Below are 19152 nucleotides of genomic sequence, written 5' to 3'. Positions count from 1 at the left end.
GAAATAAGGGGGAATCTACATGGCTGTTCTTCCAAACTGAGCACAATCCAGGTGGAGTTCTTGGAGGAATTCTGGAGACGCAAGGCCAAATCCCAGTGCTTATGCATATCACATGTGAGAAAAGCAAGCACAGTGTGGGGAAAAAGATGGTTTTTTTCCCAGCTCAGCAATCTAGGGTGATATCAGTGGAGGAACATCACCCTTCAGTGTGACCTGGTCTGATCTGGAAGGGCAGGAAAGCCCCGGAGAGGATCATTGCTGCTATGTATTGCAGTTCTGGAACTGGCAATAATTGTAATGCCTTTCCTTCTAGCAGCGAGGGACTGACAGCATGGGGACTGAAGACTTGGGGGGATGAAGGTATACTCTTTTCTTGGGAAAACTCAGTCCTACAATTCTTTCAAAGGAAAAATTAAGAGTCCCCATCTGTAGTGTCAAATTTATATGTGCTGATGCCTTGTTTTAACGGCAACTGCTAGCTCTGGTTTCAGTGTGCTAGAGTAACATGGCTGCTTTTATTTGGTGTTGAAAGCTCTTGAGCTTTTCCTCTCCCACAAGTCTGATGCTAATGTGTCTTATATTCATGACATGGATTACTGTGAGACTTCTGAAAGATTGATTGAAAATGGGAAAGGGTTAGTGCGGAGGCAGCTCCTCTTAGAGATATACTATCGTGCACATCAAAAGAGCACAGATGAGAACATAGGAGAGACTGTAAAAGCCCTCAGTTGGGAGGAGTTAGATAAACACTCACCAATAACCTGCCTACGTTCAACCTTTTCCAGAATGCGTGAGTCTGAGAGATAAAGGGAGCTATAAAGGGTGAAGCAGCTAGCAGGGCACCAGACCAAACTTCCCACAGCTCCCAAAAGGTCGTGGCCCAGGTCTGAAGAGGTGCTTTTAGAAGGAATCAGTATGGAGCCTGAGGAGTACAGACAGAGAGGTGAGTGATTCTCTGCTCTTGAAAACAGGTAGCATTTACTCATGGCGACCAACTGTTGTTGGTCTGGGAGTGGTACCCCGAAGTGGGGATGGGCTATATTCTCTTTACTTGCAAGTGTGTACTTGAGACTTAGATCTGCTGGGGCTGAGACAAAAATGTGTCCCTGGGTTGAGTTTAAATTAACGGATTTAGAGTCGGTGGACAACTTAGGTTTTTTGGTCTTACATTTAAAATACTGTGGTAAAGCTGCAAAACTGTGACTCTGAATAAACTTGTGCTAAGGGGTTATGCACAGTGGCTCTTCCCTGGCTGACACCAAGAAACTTCACTGATACTGGCACAGTTCTGGAGATGGGGGGCAAACTTTGGTCCTAGAGCTAGAGGAGATTGCCAAAAAAGTGGAGAAAAGGTGTGGAACTGTGCAGCTGTTTTCAGAGGATGCAAAAGGGGGTATGCTGTAATGACAGGGAAGCATGGGGCATTATGAAAACTTAAGTTCTTATGAAATGCGGTTTCGGTTAATTTGTAGGCAAGAAAATCTGTCTGTCCTCTCAGGAATGAAACAAACTGTACTTGTACCATGATTGTATTTTAAAGGTACGTTTGAACTATTCAGTGACGACACTGAAATATCCCTGTGAATCTGTTCTGTGCCCATGAAGCCTGTTTCAGAAGCCATGTCCCTACATTATTAGATGGGACAAGTAGGGTGTAGGAAGGTTAGTCCTCGTGGCTATCCTGGGAACAGTATTCCAAGCCCTGTCCAATGCTAGTGACAGATGGTGTGAAGTGCTAATACCACTAGTTAGTTTTCCTGCAATCGAAATTCAAAGCACTGGTTTGCTTCTTCCAGGTTTGCCAGTACCTGAGCAATGTGAGAGAGAGACGGGTGACTCCTGATGTACAGCCAGGTTACATGAGAGCCCAGTTGCCAGATTCTGCCCCAATGGACCCAGACAACTGGGACAACATCTTTGGAGATATAGAGAAGATTATTATGCCTGGGGTAAGAAATAAAGTAATAATCATCATGGGAAAAAGTTACTACAATCTGGGGTGAACACCAAATCCTGGGAAAGCACAGGTTCTGCAGTACGTTTATCTAAATAAGTAAAACACCCAAAGTGTAGAATAAGTCTTGGAGACATTATGTCCACAGGAGGATTCTGGAGATTACTGTTGTGTTCCCAACTATAATTTTAGGGGATAGACCGAATGTATTTTTCAAGTATTTTATACATTGAGAATAACTCACATTTGCTTAGAGGGAAAAAAATGATTTTCTGACACTGGTAAGTTTAGCTTCACAAGGCCTCTGCGTGCTTAATTGCATCATCTCAGTTTCAGAGATGTGGAAACTCAGGCACAGCAAGGCGAAATATCTCTTGCCCATGGTCGTGTACATAAAAGACTTGTCTCCTGCTCTTTGAATGTAAAGCTCTCCTTCCTATTGCACATAAATACTGCATGTTCTGCTAAGGGAGTTCATATTTAATTCAGCATTTTATGTAAAAGCTGTTTCAAAGTCTATTTTAAAATTTTCCTTATAGATATTTGCAGAAACTTGGTCTGGTATAGGAGAGGTATTCACATAAAACGTGCTTCCACTGGTGTCCCGCATAAAAGCTCCTTCAGGTGTATAGACGGGGGCTATGTAATTGTAAATTGCTGTTGTTTGATGACAAAATGAGCAAGAGCAACTTTGTTGTAATAATTCCACTTATAAAGATAAATATTTTGATAAATATTTCTGACTCTGTTGTGCAATGTTCAGAAGACCATTCTTTCCTGTTCAGAATCTTTGTCTGCCTGTTTAATTCCGATAAATGCTTTTGCTATAATTTGGAAATTATCTAATAACGACACAGTGTTATCATTTGCTAGTGCTGCACTCCTGTTGATATTATCTTTGTAGCTTTCTGCTAGCAGATCTATAATTGCACATATTAAGTTTCTGTGATCCTTTTCCATCACTCTAAACAGATGCTAATCACTACATCTCGTGCAGAATTTTGTGACATTTTCAGTCTTAACTTCTAGACAATTTTGTTCTAGGTAGTCCATTGGCAAAGCCCACATATGCATGCCTACTTCCCAGCTCTTACTTCCTGGCCTTCACTCCTTGGAGATATGTTGGCTGATGCAATTAACTGCTTGGGATTCACATGGGTAAATTTTTTGTTGTTGTTATTTTAGATATTCTTCTCCTGCCTGTATTATGCAGGAGCAGGTCATAGTCATTCTTTCTTGTTCTATGAGTCAGTATAATTATTTACTTTAACCAACTGTATGGTGTTTGCATAACTGAAAAATATCACCCGAATAAATAAATAAATGAGTAGAATATATGAGAGCAAACATTACCTAGTCATAAGAGGTGAATGAAGAAAATATACCACTAGAAATGTCTTTTTTTCTAATTCTTTGCACGTTCCCCTGTGAGTATTGTTCCCTGTTGTCTAGTCTCAGTGTCAAGGTGGTTATGCAAGCACTGCAGGCGATAGAGCAGCCACCACCCATGGCTGCAGGCTAGGTTGGGCTCCATTCCAGTTCTTCTGCTCCTTTGAGAGAACACATTTCCTATTTTTCCTCTTCTGAAAGTAATTGGTGACCTGTCCCAGAATGTCTGAGTATTTGGTATCCTTCTGCAGCTACACAGCACTATTTGGTTCTGACTTTGCATACCTCAGTGGTGTTTGGAAGCCAGGGGTGGCGTTAGACAGATTTTTAGATGTTTGTCTCTGTGTAAGAAAGCAGTAGAAGCTCGTAAACCTATAAGACATTGGTGGTTACGGTCTCCATGTCATTATATCAGATTAGCTCGCTGCATACACAGAAGTGTCCGTTTCCATCTCCTCAACCTAGTTTTGATAGACTTCTGTTAAGTTTGCAATGTAAACGGGTTCTTTCATAAGTGGAAAGCTGGACACTGCAGAACAGCTTTCATCTTTCTTTTGCTGTTCTTCAAAAAGCCTCCCTTAAATCTCCTCTGTTGAAAGAGATCACTGCTCTTTCTTGTTAGGAACCAAGACCATGTACTTTTGTGGTGAATTGCAGTTCTGTGGTTTTGTCTCAAGTGTCTCATTGTGATTTCTTTTTTAATGACTAAATTATTGGTAGTTTAGAATCTCAACACTGAGGTGATGCAGGTAAGCTGGAGAGAGCATTTTAAGAAGGTTGGTGAGAGTCTCTGTATTTGGTGTTGCAAGAGAGCAACTGGTAATGAGGGAATAAGCAAGATGACTCGAGGTCACCCTCAACTGCAACCTTAACGTAGAGGTTTGTACTACAGAACTCACCAAACAACATTGTTTTAATTATAATAATGTTGTGTTCTGCTAGGTATGGGCCATAGTATTACACAGTTAGCTGCTTATATATCCAATGATACAAAACTTGTTGTCTGCCTTTATTGAGCCTAGGTGATACTTCTCCCAAGGCAATTAAAAGTGTTCAGGGCTATTAATTAAAATGTGATGTGTGGTTTACTCTAAGCGTTGGACTTCTGCTGTGTTTGCAGGGTGAATTGTCTTTGTTTGGTTTTTCTAGGCCTCCAGTCCAGCCTGTACAGAACTGGAAATGAATGTGATGGATTGGTTGGCTAAAATGCTGGGCCTTCCAGATAAATTCCTGCACCACCATCCTGACAGTGTGGGCGGAGGAGTCCTACAGGTAGGGGAGATCAGAGGTGGCCTCATCAACATTTTGTTTTCACTCAAGTGAATTTCCCTCTGGGCGATAGTTTTCCTGGAGGCAAAACCAGCAAGATTTGGTCTATGGGTCTGAATAGAGACAAATCCCAATTTCACACTACTTTCCCAAATTTTAGTATTAAATATAGAAGACTATAGAATAGGAATTGCTATTGCTTTTAGTCCTAATTGTGTTATGGATGAGGAGCAGCTACTCTTGTGCCTTACTAAGGGTAAGTGAGAGGCAGATTTGGTCTCTTCAGTATGTTTCACATCACCAAATTATTCACTAAAGTGACTATTCAGTAATGAGAGAAGGAGTCCTGGTAACTGTCCTTCTGCCAGCAGTTCTTAGCCATACGAGAAATAATTTTTGCTTTTTCTCGTGTCTACTTTGTGTCTCAGAGTCACAAGATCAACACCTGAACCTTTACCTCCTTTTCATAAGGCCTAAGCAAGTATCCCCTGGAATCAGTGCTAAGGTGCTCTGGTTATAAGGAGCTTTGCTCAGGGTTGCAATTTTTACGGGAGATACTACATTTTAGCTGTAGAACAACAGAGGGAAAATGTGATGTATTTACTCCCAGGAACTCAGTCCTGCACATTAAAAATACACAGCAGTTAAAAGTCTTTGTTTTGTGTTGCTGGCCCAGAGAGCTGCTCATCAGCCTGTGACTTTCCACTGTGTCCCAGAAAAGGAGGAGTAGAAAGAAAAAGAGGGGGTGGGCAACTGAGCACTTCAATGGCTTCAGTAATTCCCTGACAGAATAGCAATATAGTAGTAATGTGTTGCGGTAAATGAGCAATGTCTTTGCAGAGCACTGTGAGTGAATCAACGCTGGTTGCACTCTTAGCAGCAAGGAAAAACAAAATTCTGGAGATGAAGCATTCTGAGCCAGACACTGATGAGTCCTCACTCAATTCTCGCCTCATCGCTTATGCATCTGATCAAGTAGGTCCTTATGGTAACAAAGAAAACAAATTTGCTTCTGCTGTCTCACCCAGACCATGCAATGTGAACTTGTGTTTCTGTACCAAGAGGACAGCACAAACATGAATGCCTCACAAGCATGAATGAATCTCTCTAATGTTGCTTTCTGCAGACAGGGAAGTTAAATCAGTGTGAGATGAGGTTTTAAATTGGTGTGAGATGAGGTTTTGCAGGGTCCCGGCAGTCCTCAAGAGACTGTTTGACATGACTCATTTCTGCACTTCCTTCCTGTTTTTCACAAAGCTTTACTCCGGTAACTAGGTGCTGATCTCGTGTTGCTTCAGCTGTTGTTTCTTCGCAGCCTCCTTCCACTCATCGAGAGACACTCTTGGGACGTTACCTCAGTGCTGGTTGTGGTCTCCACTCCAGACCTCTGTGCTTGTTCTTTGAGGAAAACATCTACACACCACTGTGACTCTGCCTGCAAACCTGTTCTGTACTTTGGCTCCTGACCTGAACAATCGTATTCCCCTGTGAAAACTGCAATGGGAGAGACACTCATGCTGGTTCTCTCTTATAGCTAAAAGGGCTTTTTCTTGTGAGGAGTTTTGGTCTACCCCAGCTCAGAAGTAGGCACACTTCAGGGGTTTTTATCTTCTTATGGCAGGGAGGAGGGAATAAACTGAGGTAGATCTGTTTCTGGAGGGTCCTTTAAGATCTGTGTTTTGATAAATGGCCTTCCAAACACAAGGTGAGGTTTCCTGTTATTACGTTTTAGTAACGTACCCAAATAAATGGAGCATATGCATTCCTTGGAATTACAGTGCATTATTTTCTTCAGTTATTCACAAAAAAGAAACTTTCAGAGTTGTATTAAATGGATTATAATAAGGACCTTATCTCCACTTTTCTTGCAACCACCGTCTTTTATAAGGCCATAACTTATCACAGATGTTCAGCCTCAGAGCTTGCTTTCTTACTGTTTTTCTTTTTTTTTTTTAAAGGCGCATTCTTCCGTAGAAAAGGCTGGCTTGATTTCTCTTGTGAAGATGAAATTTCTGCCTGTGGATGAGAACTTTTCCCTCAGAGGTGAAACTTTGAAGAAAGCCATTGCAGAAGACCGAAATAAAGGCCTAGTGCCAGTCTTTGTATGTTCAACTTTCTGGGTGGGGATATTGACATAGTGTTGTATTCTTAATGTCAACATAAAATTACATCTGAAACATTTCTTACTGTGTTAAAATACATTAGCTGAAGGTTAAAGTGTATACAAGTTCTATTTTATTGAAAAAAAAATTAACGTCATTTTGAATGTACATGATAGCCTCTCCACTTTGAAAGTGCTGCATCCATTTATTTAAAAAATGCCATCTTAACAGGTCTGTTTTCTTCTAGGTTTGTGCAACTTTGGGTACAACTGGTGTTTGCGCTTTTGACAATCTCTCAGAACTAGGTCCAATTTGTAAGTGTCTTTTTTTTTTTTTTTCTCGTCTTAAACTATGATAGCACAGAAAAGATGGTATGAGAATTTTTGATGCCAAAACCAAGGAGAGTGAGAAACACTCATCAGCTGAGTTTTTCAGATGTGACTCAAAGATCAGCAGACTCAGCGCAAGACTTTGCATGATTTGTGTAAGATTTAGCTTAGGATGCTAAAATACATTCTATTCAAGATGGGTGAAGTTTGCCAACTGATAGATCTTTAATGTGGCTATTCAGGGAATACAGACTGTGCAGGACAGAGGGCAGTACTGTTGTAGGATGGATACATAAGTATTTAACCTAGCAAAGGAGTTTTGAAGGTAGTGTTTGATAGGACATCCTTTGATCAATAGGTAAATTTGACATGGTTGCAGATTCTATTCCAGCATAAATTCTCACAAGTAGCTGCTGAAGACCTGTGGCGCTTTCTCTTATGGGTCGGAGTGTGGCATCTGTCTATCTCTGGGTGCTTTTTTGCATGCCACCGTGTCTTTCTTCCGTCTTTGTGCAACTGAGTTGTACTGGGGAATTTCACTTAGTAAAAAGGCAGGTGGCAGAAATCAAACGTTAAAAAGCCTCACTCATATGAAATAAGGAATAGTGAATTTTGTTGTACAGTCTGTTTGATTTTGGCATTACCCTATATTTTGGGGTTCTGGATCCACAGTTTTAGAATAAAACTAGTTGTTTGTCTTGCTTGCTATTTTGTTGCGAGCCTGTTCGCCTCCTGCAAAAACACGTCCCTAGTTTTCAGAGAGGAGAGATTAAGTATGTATTTGGATTCCTTATGTTCCTTACATGACAACAATTTCAATTCCAACAGGTGATGCTGAGGGACTCTGGCTTCATATTGACGCTGCATACGCGGGAACAGCATTTGTATGTCCTGAATTTCGGTTGTTCTTGGATGGAATTGAATATGCAGATTCCTTCACTTTTAACCCTTCTAAATGGATGATGGTTCATTTTGACTGCACTGGATTTTGGTGAGTAAAGGCAAGACACAACACCAAAAGGATAACATGCAAATTGCAAAGTCTTTCTCTGCACAATTCTTTGCTAAATACAGTTCATTCTACAATTGATAGGGTTAAAGATAAATACAAGTTACATCAAACCTTCAGTGTTAACCCTGTATACCTCAGACATCCCAATTCAGGAGCTGCTGTTGATTTCATGGTAAGTTGTTACTTCAGTCAATATTTTAAATTGCCTATAAAATGTTCAAACAGAATGCGAAATTCCACAAGCTCTGCAGCATCCTTATCTTATAGCTGGTCTTATTACATAAAAGCATAAAACCAATTATACTAGATCTTAATGCAGATTAAATAGTAAAACTTTGAAGTGAGCCCTGGTTATGAAAATTGATGATGAAATTGCTTTCAGATATAGAGATTGAAGTACTTAAGATTTTTACATGGATCATGATCCTGTAAAATCTTGTAAACCCTTGTCTTTTTAGTTAGAAGGGTCATTTCTGTGCATCGTGTTGCTGAAGTAATTCCTACTGATGGCATTTTGGCTGGTTTTCTTGTATCTTTGATATCAAATGAAGAAGGGAAAGGAGTAAGCAATGGAAACACCATGCTCTGAAACAGCAGTAGAATGAATTATGTTTTTCTTCAGATTAAGCTATTCATAGGAGAGCTAAGAGGCATTTCACTTTTGATCCATCTTACAGCAGATTTCAGTCCACTGGAACAAAAGAATATTCACTGTCAGTTGTTTCTGCTATGATCTCACCCTAGGTCCTGAAAAGATAATTGGTTCCTTGAAATCAATAGTGCTTTTCACTGGAGTGGGAGTGTGTATGTGTGGGAAATATATCAACGAGTCCCTCTTGTGGTTAAATAGGACCCTGCATGTAATTGCATAGCTCCCTAGAAGTGGTCTTTTCCATGTTTTGTCACTCTTTTCCATGCAGTAGGTGTTACTTCATCTGGAAGGGTCTACACCTATATCAACTCTCACTATTTATAGTTGATTTGGGAAAACGTTCAGGATGGCACTTAACTATGCAAATTACAGGAACTGAAGTGAGTGCTCAATCCTAAAGTGTAAATGGACACATCTTAAATTGATAATGCTTTTTAAATGCAAAAAGGTGGTGTTATTAGCTGGTAACTAACTAAAAATTCAGGCATACCTAGGTCATAGATTAAGCGGAATACCCACAATCTTATTTTTTCAAATAATTGAAAAATATGTAGACAGTGTTTCTTTGATGGCTATTTCCTAGGTTTAACCGATTTTCCGTAATATGAAATTATCTGTGTCAATGGAGGTTTCTGACCTGTGTCTGAAGCAACAGACATAGCAGTGTAAGGGGACACTCCTTTCTGTTGGTTTTGCACTCATTGGTACACTGTTGTGTTTTCACAGCACTGGCAAATTCCACTGAGTCGTCGATTTCGTTCTTTGAAGCTGTGGTTTGTGATTCGTTCATTTGGGGTGAAAAAGCTTCAAGCTCATGTCCGACATGTATGTGAATTAACAATGCTAGCATAAATGTTCATTTATGTTCATTTGTTGGTAGCTGAGTTGAATAAATTCAGTGGTGCAAAGACGAGTGACAGAAATCCTCTCACACACAAAGCTTGCATGTGAACGCTAAATGCGTGCTGATTTTACTCATAATTAATCTGTAAAGATTGACTGTGTAGACAAAACATTTCCTGTTCCCTTCTTGGAAGCAATAGGCAATGGAAAGCGATTCGCTAAGTCAATGCCTTCTGCACATTACTGAGTACTAATCTGTAGCAGCTTTCTTCGAGGCAAAGTGTTTGGGAGGCAGGCTGTGATGGATGGCTGATCCTGTTGCTGTGAAGATTTACGGGCTTAAGTCTTTGATGGAGTGTAAATACAAGGGATCATATTGTGGATCAACAGTTGCCACAAAAGGACTCTAATTCGAGTAGGCACATTCTGTTTTCAAACCTTCTAGAAAATTCTTCTGTATAGTCCAGTTACTCTTGTTCATTGTCAGGCATTTGGGCAAATAGAGACAGATTTTAAAATTCTTAGGTTTGTTGTCATTCTTCTGTTTGCTACCGTTCATGCATTGGAATGATGTGTTTTAGTAAGGAAAAGAATTCTTTTTAACTACTTCATTTAGTGTCTCACAGTGTGTTTGTGACAAACCAATACATAACTACTTTTTCCTTAATTATAGGGTACTGAAACAGCCAAATTCTTTGAATCGTTGGTTAAAAGTGATCCACTCTTTGAAATTCCTGCCAAGAGACATCTTGGACTGGTTGTATTTCGTTTAAAGGTAAAGATTGGACCTTTTGCATGTCTCTTTGGAATGAATTGACCACAGTTGATCTCCCCCCAGACATTAAGAACTGTGAATAAACTTTAATGTAAGAATTTGTAATGCTGGAATTCTTACAGAGATGTTTGGATGTCACTGGAAGTTCTAATTATAGTATTATTTTCTTTTTCTTCTTCATATTTAAAACAGGGCCCCAACTGGCTGACAGAAAAACTCCTGAAAGAACTAAGCAGTTCTGGCAGGCTCTTTCTCATTCCAGCAACCATTCATGACAAGTTCATCATTCGCTTTACTGTAACATCTCAGTTCACAACCAGGGAAGATATTCTGCAAGACTGGAACATCATTCAACAGACTGCAGCCCAAATTGTTAGCCAGAATTATGGGTTGTGCTGCATCAGTTCTCGTGATGGGGCAAGAATCCCTAATATGATAGTTAAGCCTAGTTCTGATGCCCTTAGCAATGCTTCTCAGTTGTATCTAGATGGAGGAAAATACAAAACACCTTCCAGAAAAATAGTAGTTCAGCCTAAGAAGTTAGCAGCGAGCCCCGGAACGTGCGTGATTAGTCAACAGGTGAGAGGTCAAGAGGGTCCTGTAGATGACTGTTTTCCAGAAGATGTCCAACATGTTACCAAACATAAGTTAACCTCTTTTTTATTCAGTTATTTATCTGTTCAAGGCAAGAAAAAGACAGCACGTTCCCTTAGCTGCAACAGTGTGCCAATGACTGGTAGTCTTGAGCAATGTAACCCCAAAGCAGCAGCCACTGACAAGAAGGAGTCTCATGCAAATACCAGAATTCTTTCCAGGCTGCCCGAAGAGGTGATGATGCTCAAAAAAAGTGCCTTCAAAAAACTAATTAAGTTCTACAGTGTCCCAAGTTTTCCGGAGTGTAGCATTCAGTGTGGCCTTCAGCTGCCTTGTTGTCCTCTGCAAGCCATTGTTTAAGAAGTAAAAGACATTAGTCCTTAAGACTTCTCCAGGTAGAAAGAGAACCAAAGTTTGCTTATTCATATGCAATACCACATGTTATTTTGTTCAATATGTAAGCAGTGGCAATGACCACTGAGAAAATTCCTGTGCTTTTACTGGTGGAAACCTCGTGTATTTATAGATTAAAATGTCAAATAAATCTTGTAGGCATATAACATGAAACTCTCTGGTTTTTAGACTGTGGCAAAGAAAATACCAATTTAATACCTTGACTTAAACTCTATAGATGCTGTGTGTGCAGACAATGGCAACATTAACTCTGAACTGTGCAAAAAGAATCTCGCTAAAAGATTTTCCTGTATTAGGGCAATTTTAAAACTCCATGAGTTTAAACACACAGCAGCCCTGTCATTCTATCCGTGCTGATCAGTTACAGTGCACAGGAGGCTTTATGCAACTGTGTTGCAAGAGCAGTTGCCCTTGCTAAGCACCTGTGGCCTTTCTCAGCATTACCCAAGGTCTGTAAATCACAAGTGCAAGGAAAAAGTAGGAATGATATTTCACCCATCGTCGTAACAGAAGAACTAAGGGGTGTTATGGAAGAAAGGGTCTCTGTGCAGCAAAGATACTTAGTGGTACAAGAGGCCAATGATGTACATACTTTTCAAGAATAATTAAGAAAAATTTGGGGAGAAAAATCTATTGAGGGCAGCCTTAAAATCAGAGACACTACTGTTGAGTCAGGAAGCATGATGATTGCTAGGAGGTTATTCTGGGGAAGCACTGCTAGGTGCTTGCTGCTTTCTTCATAGTTGTTTCCAGACACCTACAATTGCCCCATCTTGAAGGCGGTGTACTCGGCCAGATGGATCTTCAGTCTGACCCAGTACAACTATTCTCAAGCTATGTAAACAGCGAGTCTGGTTAATTGGAACAATTTCCATGCCTTTATATAACATCAGCTAAACTCACAGTGGAGTATATTGAGGCATGTGTTAAAAGGAGCAGTAAAATTTGGTCTGCTAGCCCTTTCTAGTAAGAACAGATTTATTTTATTCCATTCTGTAATATTATTTGCCTTTTTTTAAATCCTAGGGAAATCTAAGCCACACTTTATTATGAAGTATCTGGCCTGCCATTACTCTATTTGCACCCGAAGGAAAGTACATCTTAGTTCTTATCAATTGTTCTCATTCTGTGTATGTATTGTTTGGTGCATAAAAAATAAGAAGGCATATCTGCTGCAATGGATAAAAATTAATGTAAGCATCTAATACAGACTTTTTTGATTAGTTGATTTGAGACAACTGTAAGCTTCATTAATGATCTTTTTAAATGTTTTGTGTTTTGACTTAGGGATGTAATTTTTACTAATGCAGTGGATCACCCTTTAATATGAATATAAATCTATTTGCATAAAGCTGTCTTATATTGTACCCACTTTCACATGCTTAGGTGCCCAATATCAACATTCACAGCATTAACAATACATCCATACGCAGTAGGAAGGTAGGTAAGATTCAAAGTATGAAGGAGAGGGGAAGTCAGGCTAAGATCAAGTCATCAGGCTAAGAGTTGGAGTAGTTCTGCTTTATTAAAACAATCTCACGTTCACAATTTATTTCAGATACTCGTATTTGCTAATATTAATAAACAGAAATTCCTGGCAAGGTTAGAATAATAGATGCTTTAAAAACTAAGTATTATAAACCACAGATTTTTATTTTTTTTTACTTGCTCACAATTTGAAGTCATGGTTTTTTACTGAGTTATAAATGCCCTGGGTCATTTGTACATACAGGTTTTCTTTGTCATCCAGGAAGTACAGGCGATCTTTGATGACTGCTGGATTGAAACCCTCCTCCATTAGTTGTATTTTACGGTACTTAAAAGTTGCTGTAAGTTCAATGGCACTCTACAAAACAAAATTACATCTCTACTTATCAATGTCAGTATATAATTGTGTGAATTAGATTAGATTTTCTAAATTCAAAGGGAGTAATATTTAAAGAAAACCCATACAGCACAGAAGTTGAAGCCTTACTAATAGAGGTCTAAGCTATCTGCATTCATCAGATAACAACTGGACTGTGGAATATGTGGGCCAGTAATTACTCTGAATGTAAGAAGTGCTGGGGACACAAAAACATTACTGAAAGGCTTACCTCACTAATCTGCTTAAATGGGGCAGGAAAACACTAGTTTTCAGCCTTTAGTCAGAGAGAATCAAGGGTTTTATCCAGAAATTTATTAAATTATGTTCTCAGATTAAAAAAGACTTTTTCTCAGAAAAGAAGAACAAAGAAAATGGCAGTTGGAGGCTGGGCAAGACTCACTGTACTTTACACTGGATGTCAAGACAAACCACTACCTTGGCTGGTCAACTGTTTTGTTTGCATAACTCAAAAGTTTAAAGATAGATTAAATAATTAGACATGCCGATATCTCTGTGTTAGTCCTCTTGAGTCATCTCAGTGAATACACAGCCTTTTTCAAAGGAGCAATACTTATTTTAAATAAATAACTTGAGAAGTATGGCGAGAGAGACATTCTTGCAAAATTTCCCAAATTCAAGTTAAATTTCAGTTTAGAATTTGGCTAATTATTCACTGGTAGGATAAAAATCTAAGGCCTCTCTTGCAAAGGACAGCTCTCCTGCAAGCTTTCATTTGCGTGGGAATCTTCACCTTTGTACAGAGCAGTCTGTAGACAGAGCTGCACTAAACTGAGAACACAGCTGCGTTACTGTGCTTAAGGAATCCAACAAGAAATGTATTTTCCACTCAGAGATCTCCCTGATTTTATATGTTAAAATGTGCCAGGTATCCTGTAGATGCTCAGGCAACTTGTTTCAGTTCAGCCTGAAAAAAACATCTGGGCGCAGTTCTACTTTCATATTGGTAAGTGATGAGCAAATGAGAGACGAAGCCTTTTCAAGAATTTCTAGTGTAACTAGAAAGTCCATAGTCCTCATAGAAGAGAAAGACAATACAATCCAGATGGACACACAAAAGCTAATTACTGGTTTACCTTAATCCTTATAAAACGAGGTCTTGCATAATTTGGAAGGTGAGTGTTAACGTGTCTGTAAGTACTTTCTCCATTAAATTCATAGTTTTCCTTTAGTCGAATACATGCCATTCCTGTTCTGCCTTCATAACCTGAAGGAATGACAGCAAATAACTGCAGCTTGTATCTAACTTTGAACTTCAGGCTAACCTCTTCCCCCCCCAGGCCTTTAAGTGAACCCTTCCTTCTAAGCCATGTTAGAAAACATACTAACTATATTTTCCATTAGACATCTAAGTGATTAGACTTTCTTAAAGCTTCAGCATCCTAGATGCCAAACTCTTTTGAAAGCCTAGCATCAGAATTACAGATGGCAGATATTTTGAAAATCATCCTTCTTTTGAGAGTCTTTTTTTTGGAAAGACTTTGGAAAATCACGTCTCGGTACTCTGAGGCAGAAGTCTGCCTGCAGCAGCATTTAACTGTGTGGGTTAATTTACAGTAAATCATGGTAAATCTGCTTGTACTTGTGCTGACAAGCTCATCCATGCAGAAAAAGGATAGAAAGGAATAAGACCCAGTTTGCCATTGTTTATTACCATATGAATGAATGATTAAGCGCTGCAAAAATCCAGGTACTTCAGATTTTTTACTTGTTTTATACACCGAGAGGGCTTCTTCCCTCCCCTTTTGGTGGCTGAGGTATGGGACACCATTTAAACACAAACCTTTTGGTGTTCATTCTGTTTTCTGGGATTACAGGTAATGCAAGAAGAAATAAGTAATATTCTTATACAGAGTTTTACATTAGAACCATATGAATGCTTTCATAGAATTGTATACAGGGGGAAGTGAAAATGGGAAGTAGAGAAAGAACAGTGCTCTACTTAAAGAAAAGCAGAGCATGAGCATATGCTAATTTAAGATTAATTGCTCTTTAGTTTCTTTAGAGTCTTGTTTCTCTTTGCCTTTAACACCATGTACTGATAACATTTTATTCAAAATCTAGAGTGTTGAATTAATGAGTTCTCAGGTGATGTATAGTATCATCCCCAGCTAAGTTACTAAAGTACAAATATTCCTGTGCCATGTAAAACAGAAAAAAAAAAAATACACAATTCACTGAGTTCTTACACAAATGTAAGGTGAGAACTGGTTTGAACAATATTTTTTTTCCATAAAGTTGTTCCATAATTAGATATTAACACCTCTTCTATGTAGTTTTATAAGAGCATTAAGAATAACAGCATATCTTTCTCATCTCCTAGAGTGTAATCTGAGAAATACATAAAGAACTCTAGACCATTTATGTTGTTACCTTTCTTTTGAAATGTCTCCTAGGGCAGCTTTGTGTTTATCCCTACCACAAAGCAGCTGAAAATGAGAAATTTAAAGAGAGGCTTTAATTTTAGATCAATAGGTGTAGGAGAGACACATATGATTAATAAAAAGTTTGTTTATTTTTATTAAATTCACTATTCTAATAGATCATCTTGGTTTATAAACAGCCTTGTTATTCTAGTCTCAGAAACACTGGGTGTTTCCATTCTCAAGTCTTCCAGTTTTAGTAGAGGAAATAACGAGTGGATCATAACATTAACAGAATCTCTCACACGTTGAATAAATGGTGAAAGGAAATGGTGGATGTTGGAAGACTGGCATCTCTAACATGCCTTTCAATTCCAAAATACTCATTTGTCATTGATGTGATCCATGTTATGATATATCATAGTCTGGAAACCTTTCTGGAAAAGTGTGATACCTGTTAATTAATATTGTTAATGAATTAATAATTAATCTGTTATACTTGTTAATATATGTTAACTTAACAGGGGTTCCAAAATTCTTCCTCCTCCTTAGACTACTCTAAGGGCATGCAATATATTATGCCACCTAGTCCAAACCACTTGCAATACTCAGGATTTCAATCAAATCTAAGCTTTTTTATTTGATTTCAGGTCCCTGCATTACACTGTAAGGAAGGGTTCCATTTTAACTGTCCGTCACAACCTAAACACAGTGAGGAGCTAGATGGGAGTCCTGGGGAATTTGGGTAAGTGAGAAACATGGACAGGAAGGTACCTCCAAAATACAGGAGACAAGAAAGTAGAGTTAAGCAATATCTATTCTCTCTTTTGTCTTCCATTGTATCTGTGTATCTGCCTTTAGGAGCAGTGCCTCTCAAATTAAAAAAGAAAAAAGGGAAAAAAAAAGCTGCCATAAGCACTTCAAGGGTTTCTAAAAGGTCAAGGATTTCACAGGTTTTTTGAGGAGTAGAAAAAAGGCAGTAAACATGTCAGAACTTCTTGAATTCCTTCAGGTTGTTAAAGAAAGGTGAAAAAGGGAGGAATCAATTTCTTAAGTGATGTTCTTATTCTAGAAAGTCAACTCTATTTTGTTTGTCCCACTCCATAGTAATTGCAGAGCTACATTCTTGTAAAAGATACAACAATGTTTATATCCAGGATACTTAATCTCAAATGTTCTTCCATTGTCCTGTTAGTATTCTTGGCATACTATGTTAATACAAGCTTTGGCTATATTTTTTTAGATAATTAATATCTCATATATTTAAATGATGGAATGCATCAAATGTAGCTTATGCAAAATAAGCTGAAGTAGGACTACCTATAATCTGCAGTTCAGTATATTGATGTTTTGTTAATGTATTAAAACATTCTTTTGTTGAATATTTCAAGTTTTTCCCTCATACCTGGAACAGATACTCCATATACAATAACATCTTGAACGCAGTCAATCAGTCCTAAAACATCTGCAACTTCCGTTGTAGAAACGTTTTCCCCTTTCCACCTGGAAAATAAGCAGTCAATAGGAGTCATAATTTCTGTATGTATTACATAGAGCGATCTCCAGTGTTTTAATGTCTGACTTTACAAGGGGCTGAGCACTGAGTTTGAGATCAGAAAGCCCTTTTGCTCTAGAACATGGAACTTGCTATCAAAAGTAGAGGAAAAACATGCCACAAAATTCAGCAACGCATTCCAGATAATTCAAATCTCAGGAGAATTTAACATACTTAATTTAATGATGCTTAAAATGGCTCCGAACAAACCAACCCCCAAAATATTACTTAAATTTGATTTGATCCTAGGCTCGATGCTTTCTGAGTTTTAAAAGTATAATGAATGTGAAACCACGATGTTTTTGTTCTATGAACATGACTGGTTTCTGACTATTCAAAATAGCACTCATTCATCACATTAAACTGAACCTCTTGTAGGCTCTGTATGTAACTATGAACACAACTGATAAAATACAACAGTGGAGGTGACTCAGAGCACTCTCTTTCTGACTGAAGTCAGAGAAATTCCTCTTTATGAGTCAGTAGGAAATGCTGGATATGAATTCAAACCTGAGAATGAGTCAGAATTTTCTCTTGTGGCAAGCATTTAAATAAATAAACTAACCGAAATGTGTCTCCAGTTCGATCATGGAAATAAATGAAGTTATCATTGTCTATTACTAAAAGGTCACCGCTATTAAAATATAAATCCCCTTTTTGGAAGACATCTCTTAATTGTTTCTTCTCTGTTTGCTGTTTTGCTCCTGCATAGCCACTAAATGGTGCATATTGGGTGATTTTGCAGATCAGTAGGCCAGGTTTACCTATGAAGAGGAAAAAACATTTGTTTAAAAAGCACAGTATAAATTGCCAAATAATAACTGATTTTTATTACATCAGTGAAGTTTGCAGCTGTTACAGAGTTATTTTAAAATCGGTTGTGGAGGAACAGATTGAGTTTCACCTTGCCCTCTCAATTCACTAGTCTTCAAAAATGCCAGTAGATAGCACAATTAATTACCTGCTTGTATTAATGCAGCAGAACAGAATCTCTGACGTCTTGTCTAGTAAGTGGAAAATAGTTGCCCAGTTTCTCTAGACAGCTTCATAAACCTCACTTTAAAACACCTGACTCAATAGGAGCTGCGTCTACAAAGGAAACTTACACATGGCATCAGGCATGTTATTAGAAGGTGACCACTGGTATGGGCTGCTTCCATGTAACTCAGTTGGTGTCGCCTCACCCCCCAACCAAAAGGTTCAGTTGGACTTAGGAACAAAATACTGGGGTTCAGCTTGCTTACTTTTAGTGCAAAATATACCAAAAGGCTGTTTAGTGTGTTCTTTAATCTTTCATGTGCTAGAGCTGGAGTAATTTATGAAGGGAGCAGGAACAGGTTATGTAAATTGAAACTCAACCCCATGTTATATAGAGCTTTGTGTGGATGTTACACACTGGAGTGAATTTTATCTCTATAAAAAAAAATTTACAGTCTGTTCCCATCAAGCCTCGGATTTTACATTTTTTAGGGGGCTTCTCTGTTACGTTGCAGATACTTTCCACGTCTGTGCAGTTCAGCAACTTAAACTTTGGGTGCTTTTACATAAATCTGGAACATATGTGTGCACACCCCTCCTCATCCCAACTCAGGAGACTGCATAGGGAGAGTTGGCATAGGAGAGTACGCCTATGGCGCAGACACTCTTAACACAACTGGTATATTGCTCAGCAGTTGGTAACCTGTCTGCCTGTTCCCTCGTGCACAGAAAAGTTGAGCATTTCTGTCCTCACTACACATGTAACAGAATGCAACAAAATCAAAAAGTACAAGTATCTGGTCTAAACACAGGTTTGCCTGTGCCAATATATAAACTTCTCCTATGAAAACTGATATTAAGATATATTATAAAATAAGTATTTTCATGTGTGCTTTCTCTATTTCCAATGGCAAAAAGTTTCAGTCACTGCTGGGAAAGAGAACTGCTTTCTATTTTGCAAATGTTTCTTTAGTGGCATGTTAAGTACAAAGGCTGAGAATTAAATAGCTCCTGCTTAAAGACAATATCTGTACCCAA

At 38.6% G+C, this 19152-nt stretch overlaps 2 protein-coding genes across 2 annotated transcripts in view; one reads left to right on the top strand and one right to left on the bottom strand.

Annotated features, from left to right (window-relative positions):
• The first annotated feature begins 588 nt into the window (after positions 1 to 588).
• On the top strand, positions 589 to 11318 carry HDC (histidine decarboxylase). The gene is made up of 12 exons (XM_009886168.1): positions 589 to 714; positions 1749 to 1949; positions 2999 to 3112; positions 4493 to 4615; positions 5453 to 5587; positions 6571 to 6714; positions 6962 to 7028; positions 7872 to 8034; positions 8137 to 8227; positions 9434 to 9532; positions 10224 to 10325; positions 10518 to 11318. The coding sequence occupies exons 1-12, from the start codon at positions 589 to 591 to the stop codon at positions 11277 to 11279; spliced, it is 2127 nt and encodes a 708-aa protein (XP_009884470.1). The 3' UTR covers positions 11280 to 11318.
• A 1684-nt stretch (positions 11319 to 13002) lies between these two features.
• The window catches only part of SLC27A2 (solute carrier family 27 (fatty acid transporter), member 2), a 12890-nt gene continuing 6740 nt past the window's right edge, over positions 13003 to 19152 (bottom strand). The window contains exons 7-10 of the mRNA XM_009886167.1: positions 17702 to 17900; positions 16987 to 17084; positions 14295 to 14425; positions 13003 to 13179 (exon numbers count right to left, since the gene is read on the bottom strand). Of these exons, the coding sequence (XP_009884469.1) occupies positions 13003 to 13179; positions 14295 to 14425; positions 16987 to 17084; positions 17702 to 17900 (605 nt within the window). The remainder of the gene's footprint in view (positions 13180 to 14294; positions 14426 to 16986; positions 17085 to 17701; positions 17901 to 19152) is intronic.

This window comes from Charadrius vociferus, unplaced genomic scaffold (genome assembly GCF_000708025.1).
Source record: "Charadrius vociferus isolate BGI_N301 unplaced genomic scaffold, ASM70802v2 scaffold365, whole genome shotgun sequence".
Taxonomy (NCBI): domain Eukaryota; kingdom Metazoa; phylum Chordata; class Aves; order Charadriiformes; family Charadriidae; genus Charadrius; species Charadrius vociferus.
This window is presented reverse-complemented; position numbering and strand designations above follow the sequence as displayed.

Bases quoted from the DNA above. Each gene is read 5' to 3' on its own strand.
- HDC (XM_009886168.1), top strand. From the start codon at position 589: ATGGATTACTGTGAGACTTCTGAAAGATTGATTGAAAATGGGAAAGGG. The intron at 1,950-2,998 runs GTAAGAAATAAA...ATTTTGTTCTAG, and splicing joins AGAAGATTATTATGCCTGGG to GTAGTCCATTGGCAAAGCCC. The intron at 8,035-8,136 runs GTGAGTAAAGGC...TACAATTGATAG, and splicing joins TTTGACTGCACTGGATTTTG to GGTTAAAGATAAATACAAGT.